Raw genomic sequence first — 13,711 nt, 5'->3', positions numbered from 1 at the left:
TCTATTTGTTTATATGTGCATGTGCCTCAGTGATACCAGTAAACGTCGTGAGAGCAGGAGCTGTCTTAATTTCCAAGGCACTTGTTTAGCCAGTGCCTTTCACACTGTATTACTAGAAGGAAGTTTGAGAGCTCACTGGTAAAATTGCCTTTTCCCTACATGGGAAGTCTTCAGAGTGTGGCTCTCAAGCCCCCTTGTTAAGAAAGATTGGTCTGCTTCATCTTAAGAAATGATCATTTGTACCAGATGGTTTACAAATTTCATTCTAGGCTGAAGATAAAGTTATCACCTGTATTTAGTTTGTTACCTGCTTAGGAAAACTGACTGGCTATAAGTGGATTTTTTTTAAGGCTTTCACAGTTTAGATCATTAAAGATTTCTTTATGCTGTGAAATTTGCACTATTCTATTATATAAAGCAAATTGAAATGAGTAATTTTACTGTTAGAGAATTTCTAAAATTATGCTAACTAATGTAGAGAATTCCAAGAATTCCCAAAGAAGTCAGCTAGCCAATTTATGTTTGTCTTCATTTTTCATCTCCTTTGAATATAAAAATTAGTGCCAGAACAGAAGACTGTGAATTGCCCTTTTTCCCTGCTCTGGACTGGGCTGCTGTCCTGGTACTTGGCTGCACCTATGACTCGTACAGTAATTGTGGCTCTTCTCTGCATGAGTGTCCTTAAGCAGAATCTCCTCTAGGGAGCGCCCCACTACTGCCAGGACATATTTTTTGTTCGAGATCATTGTGACCCAGCTGCCCTGAAGGCATTAAAGACAGCTCCATCATTTGTGGGAAATAGGAGTCTCTCAGTGCCCTGAAAACGTGATGTGTTCAAAAAATTAGATGTACTTAAGTACAGAATTCCCTGGAGAAGAAAATAACAACCCACTCCAGTATTCTTGCCTGGAAAATGCCATGGACAGAGAAGCCTACAGGGGGCTATAGTCCATAGGGTCGCAGAGTCAGACATAGCTGAGAGTCAGACAAAACTGAGCGACTAAACAACAACAGGATTCCAGTTTCAGTTCACAGTTCAAGGAAGTTTCACTAATTTGCTCAGGGTAATGAAAATTAGAGAGTCCTGTATTCTAAATAATCTAGGGTCTTGCATAAATTACTGGTATCTCAAAGGAATAAACTAGCATTTCATTTGAAGTTTACAAGCTCTTAGTAAGGATTTCACAATTTAACGTTGTACATTTGTTATAGGAATATTAAATGCTTGAGTTTTCTCTTATGTTTTCTGTTTGTTTTATAATGCAGAAAATTATGATCCATTATTCATGCACCCTGATCTGTCTTGTGGAATACATACTGGTAGCTGTGGGCATATTATGCATGCACACTGTTGGCAAAGGTAATTTATATTCTTAATATTAGTCAAGAGAAGCTTACCCAAAGACTCAAAATTTAATTTTTTAATAAAGGAAATTCCATTCTAGAAAAAGGGGAGAAAACTAAACACATTGGAAGAAAAAAAGACTCCATTATTACTGCCTAACAGATAACAATTAAAATTAATTTGCTTTGTCAGTGCATTTAAAGGAGTGACTTAGAAACTTCATAGTATATCAAATATAATTTTTAATTTAGGGGTCTGTATTTTTTAATATGGGAAATCTAACAGACTGGATGAAGAAAAGGATTTTTACAGTGGTATAAACCTGAGAAGAATGTCTTTCTTCGGGTCCAAGGTGAACAACTCTTGATTCTGAAGATGCTAGCACTTGCCTAGTTACCTCTCAAGATTGTCATGGCTCCCTGAGCTAATATGGAATAACTTCAAACTTACTCTGTTTTGGTGCTTTCTATGCTTCTGCAGCAGCAGAAGTGCCGTTATTCTAGTACTCTGCTCATTGAGTTGTACTGAACCACCCCTAGTAAGTAGCACTAGCCCTGCGGGAATAACCACAGAGCACTAGGGCCAAGAAATATGCTACTTGGTGAATGACTGTTTGCTAATTACTACAACTTAAAATTAAAGTATCACTTTTAAAAATAATTGAGGTCATTTTAAAATTTTAATTTTTAGATGTTTTGTGGAAACAAAATGTTGAAGCTTGTGGCTCTCATTAAAAAAAAAAATTACCATTGTTTTTGATACCTCATGTTTTCTAATTGTGAAGGTATTTTGATTCCGTTCAAGCTAAAGAACAGCGAAGGCAACAGAGATTACGCTTACATACAAGCTATGATGTAGAAAATGGAGAATTCCTTTGTCCCCTTTGTGAATGCTTGAGTAATACTGTTATTCCTCTGCTGCTTCCTCCAAGAAATGTTTTTCATGGGTAAGTTTTGGTTCATAAAACCTTTGTATCAAAGAAGTAGTTTCCTTTAGAAGGTAATGAACTGATAAACCACAGCTGGGTGGGAATATCACTCTAGGTAAATGCATGTTTTCCAGGTACTTTCCAAACTTTTTATTTAGTCATTTCTTCTAGCTGACCTATGAGATACAATTTTAGTTTTTAGAAAGGAACAGACCAAAATTTTAAGTTTCTTGATCACCCATAAACACGATAAAGGATATAAAATTCCCATGGGTTCATGAAAACTGTCTCCTTTATTTCTAAGACCCTGCTTTAAATATCTCCTTCATACTTTTTTGAGACACTCAATAAATCAGTGGGGGGAGGGGCAGCCTAAACTGACCTTATTTAGCATACTAACAATTAAATATTATTTTTTGCAATTGACTGGCCAATTGAAGAATTGGGCCAAAAAGTGCATATCTGTTAGTGTATTTAAAATGTAAAATTTTGTTATTTCATGATGTTTAGTGTGCTTTTTAGTTATTCATGATCATTTTCCTTTCAAATATGAATTCGATGGTATCTCCTATTCAAACCTGACATTAAGTTTTATGAATATGAATCATCTATTTATTTCTATGCTACTATTTGGGTTTAAATTAAAGCAGAGTCAGTTTTTTTCTCTTCAATTTTAAGAGTTCAAACTATGGTGTCTTAGTCTATGCTACCACAAAATGCTCTTAAAATACCATTAGATATGATGTAAGCTCATGCTTTTTTAATTAGAAAAGAAATATCATGGTGCTGACTTATATCTGTATTTGAACTGATAAAGAAATTAGTCACTGTAAGATTAAGAATAGAATTCTCTGTGTGTAAAGAGAAAAAAGTCACTTCTGTGGTTCGGGTTTTGCTTTTTTTCCCAGGAGAGTCAGTTATGGCACATTTGTTAAGAACACAAGCTATCGTGTCTGATGTAGCTGGGTTTGAATGCCACATCTGTCCCATATACAGCCTTAGTCAAGTTACATAGCTCAAAACCTCAGTTTCCTCATCTGTAAAATGGGGACAATAATATAACCTATTTTATTAAGAAAATTTTGAGGATTAAATCTAATACTGTGAAATGCTTGCAACATAACTAGGTGCTTGCAGCATAATAAGCACTCAATAAATAGTATCCATGATGTGTTGGTTGTGATATTTAAGAAATACTGGCAAATTCTGATACTGGAAAAGTGAAATTTTTGACAAATAACTCAATTTTATGCTAATAATTAGTAGCATCATATTGACAAATAATACATTTTCATTTCCATTGACAAATACCTATTCTAACTTTTAAAAGTAACAAATTTTCCCCAAGTTTTTTTGGTTGTTTTAGTATTTTAATGTTTGAAGTATGTTTAAAATATACCCGTGATGATTTAAGGAGTCTTTGTATCTTAAACTAAGCAACAACAGAATACTAAATACTGTCTATAATCTTTTCTAGCAGGTTAAATTTTTCAGACCAACCAAATCTGACTCAGTGGATTAGAACAATATCTCAGCAAATAAAAGCATTACAGGTTCTTAGGAAAGAAGAAAGTACTCCTAGTAAGTTCTGATAACCTGCTTTCATTTTTCCCTAACATCTGAGACCATTGGAAAATACAGTTCCAGATTAAATTGTTTTAAAATATTTAAAAAGTGAAACCTCACATTTTAAAATTTGACTTACTCAAATTTTCTTTATCTTAATGAACTAAATTTGAAACTGCTACATTGCTCCTTATTCCTTGAACACACAAACTCATGTGTAGTTTATGATAGATACTTCTCACTTATTTCCCCCATTTTATTGAAGAGCTTCTGGGGGTGGGGGAGATGTAACTGAGTATCGAAGAGCTGGCTTTATTCTCCATGGGCTGACTCACTTTATTGTTGGCATTACCAAAACCTTCCCAAGTTTGATAGGTATGCACTGCACTTCCGACCTTGAGGGAAAGTGAGCTGAGCAGAATTTATACCATTGGTTTTAAGGAAACAAAACAGCATACTCCTCCAGTGGTTGCACTATCAGGAGAAGCACAGTGATTGAGGAAGGTGTCTAGCTCATCCAGAGCAATAGTACTTTTCATGCTTTGAATGTATATTTCTCCAGTTATCATTATGGGAATTTTTCCTGTTTTAATTTAGAATGAAATTTATGGCTGAAATTTATAGAACTATTGGGGACTGAACATAAAATGCTTGTTTCTGTAGTTACTGCCTCATCGAAGAATTTAGAAAATATGGATGAATTGCACCTTCCTGAAGGATTTAGACCTGATTTTCATCCTAAGTGAGTATATTATCCCTTTTACATTTGGCCCGCTTGAAATGAAAAATGAAATTAGCCATTAGTAAGAATATAAACTTGTCAAGTAGAGGAGCAAAATGCTACAGGACATTGATCTTAATAAATCCTGAGACTTAATGCAGGAATACTGATAAACACTTAAGACCTACATGGCATGTTTAATTCTCACAAACTTCTCCTAGGTGTTGCTGACTCCCTACTGCACCCCTTTATCTGGCTTTCCTTGATAGCACCTCATCCATGCATCTAAATCCAAGCTGCTCAGCCTCCTCACCAAAGTCCATGCTTCCTGCTGACTTCTGTATTTCTATTTACGGTCCCACCAACCTCTTAGTAACTCTGGATCAAAACCAGAGTGTTTTCAGCTTTATTTTAGTTCAGTCTCTCAGTTGTGTCCAACTCTTTGCAACCCCATGGACTGCGGCACGCCAGGCTTCCCTGTCTATCACCAACTCCCGGAGCTTGCTCAAACTCATGTCCGTCGAGTTGGTGATGCCATCCAACCATCTCCTCTCTCATCCCCTTCTCCATTTGCCTTCAATCTTTCCCAGCATCAGGGTCTTTTCCAGTGAGTCAGTTCTTTGCATCAGGTGGCCAAAGGATTGGAGTTTCAGCTTCAGCATCAGTCCTTCCAATGAATATTCAGGACTGATTTCCTTTAGGATGGACTGGTTGGATCTCCTTGCAGTCCAAGGGACTCTCAAGAGTCTTCTACAACACCACAGTTGGCCACATTTTACCCCATAACCAGTAAGTTACAAAGTATAGCCCAGATTCTAAAACTAGACTGCATTTGTTCAGTTCCAGCACCACTGTTTATTAGCTGTGCAACTTTGTGCAAATCACTTAACCTCATTCAGTTTCCTCATCTGTAAAGGGAAGAAAATAACACCTACCTCATATGTGTTACAAAGTAACATAATGCACTTAAAGTTACCTGGCAGCTGTGCCTGGCACATACGAAATATCTCAGCAAAAGTAGTGCATGTATGCATGCTCAGTCGCATCCATCTCTTTATAACCCTATGGACTGTGGCCCACCTGACTCCTCTGTCCGTGGGACTTCCCAGGTAAGAATACTGCTGCTGATGTGGGTTGCCATTTCCTGTTCCAGGGGATCTTCCTGACTCAGGGATCAAACCTGTGTCTCTTGCATTGACAGACAGATTCTTTACCACTGTGCCACCTGGGAAGCTGGCAAAAACAGTACTAAAAGGTTTAAATAGAATAAACATCAGTCATGTGCTCCCACATTCCCCCTTCCCGTCCCCAGTCCTGTCATTTTGTTCTTTCTACTATTTACTTCCTTATTTCTAATTAAGATGCTTAATCAACTGTGTTTTGATTCATCATTTTTTTTTAAAGTATCTTTACAGAGACTATAGTAATGTAGGATTCAGCTTTTACCTCTTCCCTATTCACTTACACCTCACCAATCTTCCTGTAGAGTTATTCTACAATTTTTGGTTAAATCATTTGTCAGATTTTACATTATAATTGTTAATACTGATAAGTTGTGTGATAAATCTTTCTTCTACAATTTTGTTTTCCTGTGGTTAATAATTAACCTTTTCTTTTTTTTTTATGTACTTGGTTTTCTGTGTATATAATACTTTTTGTCCTAAATGCTGCTGTAGGTCTGCCTAGCAGTAGCTATTAGTGCTTGGATCCATCTGATGATCTTCTTCTCTGAAGCCCTCCTCCCACAGCCTCTGTCCTCTCGCACCAATGAGGACAGGACACAACTCTTACCCTAACACTCGCCCTGACCATGCTCCTCTTGTTTGCTGGATCTTGTATCCTTCTCTCTCTTCATTTACTCTCTCACGTTGCATGCCTCAGCAGATTCCTGAGGAAAGGTGCCTGGATGTTAAATTTTCCATGTCTGAAAATACATTGCTTGTATCCCTATGCTTGATGGATGGTTTGGGTATAGAATTATAGGTTAGAAATAACTTCACATCTAAATATTGAACACATTATTTTACTAACTTGTAGCACCTATTGAGAAATTAACACCTGATTCCTATTCCTTTGTAATTTTATTACTTCTGGAAACTGTTGTGGTCATCTCATTAATTCCCAGTGTTCTGGAATTTCTCTGTGATATTCCTTGGTGTGTGAATCTTTCTTCATTCATTTTGTTATGTGTGTTGTCAACAGGCTCTTTGAAGATTCAGTACAGTTCTGGGAATTTTTTCTGGTTTTTCCTTAGATAATTTTCTCTTCTTGGATTTTCTGTTCTTCGAGCTAGTCCTACTGTTAGCTCATTGTTGGCCCTCTTGGACTGATTTTTTTCTTAATTAATTTGCTGTTTTCTGCACTGTCTCCCCTTCCCTGAGTTCCTTTTTCTGCTTCTCTGTTCTGGTGTTTCTCTCTTTGATGTTTGATTCTTTCCTTAAACGTTTATTGGCCCTTGGGTGACTGTTCAAGAATGAGTCACTAGGAAGCTCATTGGATACCTGGTGGGCAGGTTGGAGCTTCCTGACAGATGAGCCTCGCAGTGAGGAGATCAGGCCCCTATCAGTCTTTTTTTCTTGAGACTCCGAAAATGTCATTGTCTAAAGCTGGCATTTCCATGAGGATTCATCACTGGAGAAACTAAAATCTACGGCAGTGGGTATACATTGCTGATGTTCATGAGATGGAGGAAGAGATCAAGGGTCCTGTAGTTTAATATGTAGACCTTCAGCCTAATACCTTGTTTTCCGGCCTGTGCCTCATCACCACCAACCCAAGTTGAACATAACTACTCTCAGGCAGGGACTGTCTGCATGTCTTTAATTCCCCCTTTTCACACAACTGTCTTTAGATAGTTTAAGGGGTTCAATTCCAACATAGAAGATAGCTGTTAAGAAACTGAGCCATTTGATTGATGTGAGCACATTGTTTTGACCTAATGCTATGCATGTTCACTTCAGGAACCCTTATTCTGAAAGCATAAAAGAAATGTTAGCAACGTTTGGAACTGCTACTTATAAGGTGGGATTAAAAGTTCATCCCAATGAAGAGGATCCCCGTGTGCCCATAATGTGTTGGAGTAGTTGTGCATATACCATCCAAAGCATAGGTAAGAGATTTAGAATTGTGTCTTTAAATCTAAAGCATACATTGACATGAGTTGTGTGCAGATTTAAATGTGTATTTAAATGAGATATTTAAAGTGGGCAACAGTCTTAAGCAATAATATAAAAACTTTGAAGCAGGAAGTGTAGTATACTGACAAAATATTAGATTGACAGTTTATAAATTAACCACAGCCACAAGAGCACTCATTTTAGTGGTGGTTATAGCTGCTAGTCAGTCAGAGTAATGTGTTTTCACTTTTACTTCTCATGCACAGTTAATTCTTGTGAAATGACTTAAAGATTTCAAAACCTGACAATATTATGCTTTCGGCAGAAAGAATGTTTTTTTACTTTTTTTAAAACTTGAAATATACAAAGCATGAAATTTATCATCTTTACTATTTTTAACCACAGAAAGAATTTTAAGTGATGAAGATAAACCATTGTTTGGTCCTTTGCCTTGTAGACTGGTAAGTTATTACTGGATCCATGGAATGGGAAAGTAGAAATTAGGTTGTTCTGCTCTTTTTAATCCAAAAAACCTGTAATGGTTATTTAAGCATAGATTTATTCCTTTTGTAGTAAAACCCATTTTCTATAACAATATTGAAGCAGTAATGTTTGTAATTTAATTTTTCATGATTTTTCATTTAAATAGACTTCATCTCTTTTGGTTAAACATGTAGAAAGATGGGGGAAAAAACTAAAAACAAAGTGCTTGTTCTTAAATTTTTAGTTCTATAGTTGGAAATACTGAACAGAACATATCCTCTACCACATTTGACTACCTGTTGTAAGCAATGTGTAAATAAATACAAATTAATGTCAGAACAGAGTAATTTAATGCCTGGAAGAGTGAAGGAATATACAGCTAAAGCTTGCTCATTTTTACTGTGTAGCTAGTATCAGCTTCATTTACTACATACTGTTCAAACTTACAGTTGTAAAAATGCATGTAATTTTATTCATGTAACATCACCTGAGGAGCTTTTAAAAATGCCTAGGCCCTACCTCAGGTCAGTTAAATCAGAGTTTCTGAAGATGGGCCCCAGGCATTAATATTTTTTAAAAGCTTTGCCCAAGGCCAGGATTGAGAACCACTGATATAAGAGCGATCTTTGGAGTTTTTAAAAATACAGACACCTGGGTCACTTTGACTTATTAAGTTGGAATATTTAGGAGTACGCCCTGATATTAAAACTGCCCTGAATTGTATTCTTATAGTAAATCAGTAGAATAGCAGTTACTGTAGTCTTAGCTATGATATGTGACGGGTAGGATGTGACTAGCAGTGTTGACTGTGACACTTTTTTGCTGTAGTAAATAAAGAGTTGATAAATATGCTGATAAGGCTGTCACAAATGTATAGAATAGAGTTTATTTTATCTGGTTTTTAAGGCAGTTCTTCCATTTTCTAGATTCTGTATACTTCACACTACCTCTTTGGCAGCCTATTTCTCTGCTAATATGATTGTGTGTAATCTGTTTATATTGATTGTTATACCAGTCAGCCTTGCATCCCTGAAATAATCCCAACTTGGTCATGTAGAGCAGGGGTCCCCAACCTCCGGCTGCGAACTGTACCAGTCCTGTCAGGAACTGGGCAGCAGAGCAGGAGGTGAATACAGGCAAGCGAGTGAGGCTTCATCTGCTGCTTGCCGTCACTTGCATTACCACTGGAACCATCCATCCCCACCCTCACCCTGCCACCCCTGTCTGTGGAAAAATTGTCCACAAAACTTATCCCTGGTGCCAAAAAGGCTGGCAACCACTGATGTAGAGTAGCCTTTTTATATAACATTATATTTGATTTGCTTATATTTTATCTAAGTTTATTTTTCTATGAGAAATTTCTAAGAGAAATTTAATTTTTTGAAGTATATAGTATATAGCCATTAGGGACAAACTTCTATTTTTTGACTTCCACTTTTTATCTTCATTGATCTTTGTCTCCTATATCAGATGATAAGGGACCTTCATAAGGTGGTTTATCTTTCCCCCAACCTATTGATTTCTGTGACATTCCTGGTTTTCTCCCTATCTTGCTGGCAGCTTCTTCTCCATCTGCTTTCCCTCCTTTGTCCTATAAATATTATTTTAAACCCCCAGAGTTTGGCCCATGACTCAGTCATGATATTCTTCCCTGCTCAGCCCTGTGACTCTGATTTGAGTTACTTCCAAATGATTCCCACCTGTGTATCTCCAAGCCTGATCTGTTACCATATTGCCTGCTTTATTTTTCTCACCTGGATCTCCTAAAGGCACCTCAAATTGAACAATCCAGCTTAATTTTGCTTCCTGTATTCAGTGTCTAGTTAATGCCACCACTGTCCATCCAGGTGACCGGGCCAGAATCCTGGAGGTGCTTTAGGATGCACCATTTGGTCTGGATGTTCATCTCCGGTTGATCAGCAGAGATTGTTGAATTCCTCTCCTGCAAATTTGAATTTCCCTCTCCTGAAATTTGTCCTATTTCTTCTATTCAGTTTATTTGGTTCAGCCCTGTATCTTTTCATGCCTATATTATTATGATCATAACCATAATAATAAGATTATTATGATCATAACCATAATAATATTATAATCATAATGATAAGATTATTATAATATACCAATATTAATATATGTATAATTATATATTTTATAATTGTAATTATAATTTTGTTATATTTATAATTATATAATATAATGATGTTAATTTAATTATTATTAATACTATAATTATATAATGATGATAATAAGATTCTCTACCCTGAATCTCACTTTCTCCTAATGTACCATCAGAGGGGTTCTCCAAAAAGTAACCCCAATCATACATCTTAAATGTTATTTCTCCATTATCATTCACTTCCTGCCAGTCTCCACATCCATTGTCCAGGATTGCAGAATCATTACTGGTCCCCAGATGCTAGTTCCAGGCTTTTGCCTCTGCTCAAGTGCCAAAGCAGACAGCTCCTCTTTAAGAAGCTCTTCAAGCTTTGTCTTCCCTGGGAAATTTCTGAGCCATGAATGGGATATCGCTCATCTGGGATCCTGCCTCCTTTAGTTGTCCCCACCCCCCTTTTCTTTCCCTTCCCACCCTCAAGGCTGTGAGCTCCTTGACAGAAGCAGTTGGGAGGGTTGAGTTTTCATTTTAAGATCTTCAAAACCAAAACTAGTGTATGGTAGGTCCTCAATATCCACTGAACCAAACAACATTATAGAAAATTTAGAAAATAGAGAAGTAGGAAGAAAACTTAAGTCAGTCACCCATTTGTCTTTTTTCATTACCATGTTTATACTTTTATTATAATAGATATTTACATGTAGTTTTGTTCCTACTATATTCTTCACTTTAAAGTTTTCTTTAAAACTATATATTGTTGCTACATAGTCCCTATAACAGTTTTTGATGTTTACTGACACCCTGATTTTATACAGCCATCTTCCATGAAGTTTCCCCAGTATTGGGAGTATTTCCCATATTTTAGTGTATTTCTTTAGACTAAATACAAAGAAATACTGCTTCACATTCCTGAGAGTCTCTGTTGTTTACTGTCTGTCTTGACGCGTGTATCCTTGTTAACTTTTCCATACAGAACTAGCAGCATGGTGATAGGAGATAACTTTGTTTTATTCAGTGTACAATTAGATATTTTCTATTCCATTCATTTCACGTTAGAGACATGTTGGTAAAGGTGTCATAAGATTCAGTACCATACCATCTAGAGATTTCATTGTGCTTCCAACTTTACTTCAATTAGCTATGCTTTGAACGAGCATTCCTAGAAGAGAACGACTTCATATGCTGGCTTCTTTGTTAACTGTGTCAGTCTCTATTTCAGGATGACTGTCTCAGGTCACTAACAAGATTTGCTGGAGCACATTGGACAGTGGTGTCACTTTCAGTGGTGCAAGGACACTTCTGTAAACTTTTTGCATGTGAGTATTAATAGATGTACCATATGTGTTAGGGTAATTTCTCATCTTCTGTAATTTTGTTTTTAGTAATGAAACTTTCCTCCACTATGAAAAAATATTTTGGTAATACTGTTTGTCTTATATGCAAGTTCTAGCTATGAATTCATTTATAGCTTGCAAAAAATAAATTCAAGTTAGGTTATATGCATGTTAAAAATATTTTAATACTTACATTGATATAAAAATATGATCTCGTATTTTTCTTTAAATATCAGCATTGGTGCCTGGTGACAACCACAGAGACCTTCCATGCATATTAGATATCGACATGTTTCATTTATTGGTGGGTATTTTATAATTTGTGTTTGAAATTCTCTCTGTCATACTCTGTAGCTTTATCTTAGACTTGAGTAATGTAGAAGCAGACAAGAGGAATTATCATCTATTGTTCTTTAACTACTTCTGAGTATAATTCTTTTCTGAAGATACTTAAAAAAAAAAAGGTTAAGAAATCTAGTTGAGAGACTTGACCTGGGTGTCTAATCCAGTCTCTTTCATTTTTGCCTTGTGGCTGAGGTCAGTACTGTAACCTCTCTATGCTTTTTACAATAAAGAAGTAAAAATAACACTGGTAATGTAAGGGCTACTGCCAGCCCATATAGTGGTTTGGGGCAGATACAGCCTTTTGGTTCCACTACTTAGTAACAGACAGTCCCTTTGTGTGATTTAGGGCAAGTCTTGTCTTCTGAGCAAGTGCAGTCTGGTGCTAGATCAGCCCTGGCCAAGCAGTGCATGGCTGAAGTTTAGCCCCACCTCAACCAGGCTCCCTTTCACAGGACACTGAGTATACCACCACACACAGCAGCCCCAATGCTGCTCCCTTAATCACTTTTGGGCATCAGATTCTATACCTTTAAGTTAGTTAATACCTACCTGATATGATTGTGTCAAAACTCAGTGGGATAATCAATGCAGAGCTCTTAGAGCAATGTGTCCCTAGTAAATATTAGCCATTGTTATTGTTCCCATTTCTCCTTTGAGAACTACCACCACTGACACCATCATACAGGCAGCAGGAGACTCACAATGGAGCTAGCATTTAGTGGGCACCTGCCTGCTTTCACATTCATCTTCATTTAGTCTTTACATCCTTACTACTAAGGTTTTTAATCCTAAGGTATTAAAAACACATATATTATCTCAGAAGAATTATATAAAAGGCTCATAATAGAATCTGGGATTCATACTTGGATCTTTGTGGGTCAAAAATTCATGCTTTTTCTGCTGCTTACTACCTAGAAAGATTTCAAGCTTTATTTCTGTTATTATTAACAATAAATGTAAATAGGGGAATCACTGGATAAATGAGATAAAAATGTTCTAAATAATTGTCTTTAGTCAGTCCTAGTGGAATTTCTAACACATGTACCCTTTAAGAACAACAGATTTCTTAAGAGGAGGAACTGAGATCCTTAACAGAAGGATCGCATTAAGAAAGTGCAAATGTGTTCCGCAGTGAAAGGAAAGGTGCTGTGTCTGACCCTGTGTTTGCTGTCCAGGTGGGCTTGGTCCTTGCCTTCCCTTCGCTGCAGTGTCAGGACTTTTCAGGGATCAGCCTGGGCACTGGGGACCTTCACATTTTCCATCTGGTTACCATGGCACACATCGTTCAGATCTTACTTACCTCGTGTACAGGTAACTCCTTTTTGTCAGATTCTTAAACAAAATAATTGAGTTTTCTCAGCTTAAAAAAGACACAGTACTGAATGAAAAGGTGCTTGGATGAGAATAATACATAAATTTATAATAAGGCTACTTGTAACAGTAAACAGTGAAATAAACAATAAAAATCTGTTTATCCTCATGTGAAAATTTTTCAAACCATTTCCCTTCTGTTAAAAATCCCTTAGTGATGTGAATGTTTTTACTTATTTTTTTTTATTTCACATGTTTAGTAATATTTGAGTACTACAGACTATATATTTAGCAGATTTTACTCACCACTTGCTGCCCGGCACCCTGGGGCACATTCACGTCCTCTGCCTAAGAGGTTCCTTGTTACGATAGTAAACTGTGCTCCAGCCTGAGGGGTGAAAGTTCTGTGTGTTTCGTGGGAGCATTTTCATATTACATGTGACTGGGTG

General features: G+C 36.7%; 1 protein-coding gene across 4 annotated transcripts in view; it reads left to right on the top strand.

Moving 5' to 3' along the window:
* UBR2 (ubiquitin protein ligase E3 component n-recognin 2) overlaps positions 1-13,711 on the top strand; it is a 108,028-nt gene that overhangs the window by 83,431 nt on the left and 10,886 nt on the right. For 3 of the 4 annotated variants that reach the window (XM_070360743.1, XM_005900135.3, XM_005900136.3), the window contains 9 exons: positions 1,267-1,360; positions 2,130-2,291; positions 3,751-3,854; positions 4,503-4,581; positions 7,521-7,669; positions 8,082-8,137; positions 11,492-11,588; positions 11,843-11,910; positions 13,127-13,262. In XM_070360743.1, coding sequence (XP_070216844.1) covers positions 1,267-1,360; positions 2,130-2,291; positions 3,751-3,854; positions 4,503-4,581; positions 7,521-7,669; positions 8,082-8,137; positions 11,492-11,588; positions 11,843-11,910; positions 13,127-13,262 — 945 coding nt within the window. The remainder of the gene's footprint in view (positions 1-1,266; positions 1,361-2,129; positions 2,292-3,750; positions 3,855-4,502; positions 4,582-7,520; positions 7,670-8,081; positions 8,138-11,491; positions 11,589-11,842; positions 11,911-13,126; positions 13,263-13,711) is intronic. The other variant, XM_070360744.1, reaches the window with a different exon arrangement.

The sequence above is a fragment of the Bos mutus genome, chromosome 23, assembly GCF_027580195.1.
Source record: "Bos mutus isolate GX-2022 chromosome 23, NWIPB_WYAK_1.1, whole genome shotgun sequence".
NCBI classification, from domain to species: Eukaryota; Metazoa; Chordata; class Mammalia; order Artiodactyla; family Bovidae; genus Bos; species Bos mutus.
Note: the sequence above shows the minus strand (reverse complement) of the source record. Positions and strands in the feature narration are given on the sequence as shown.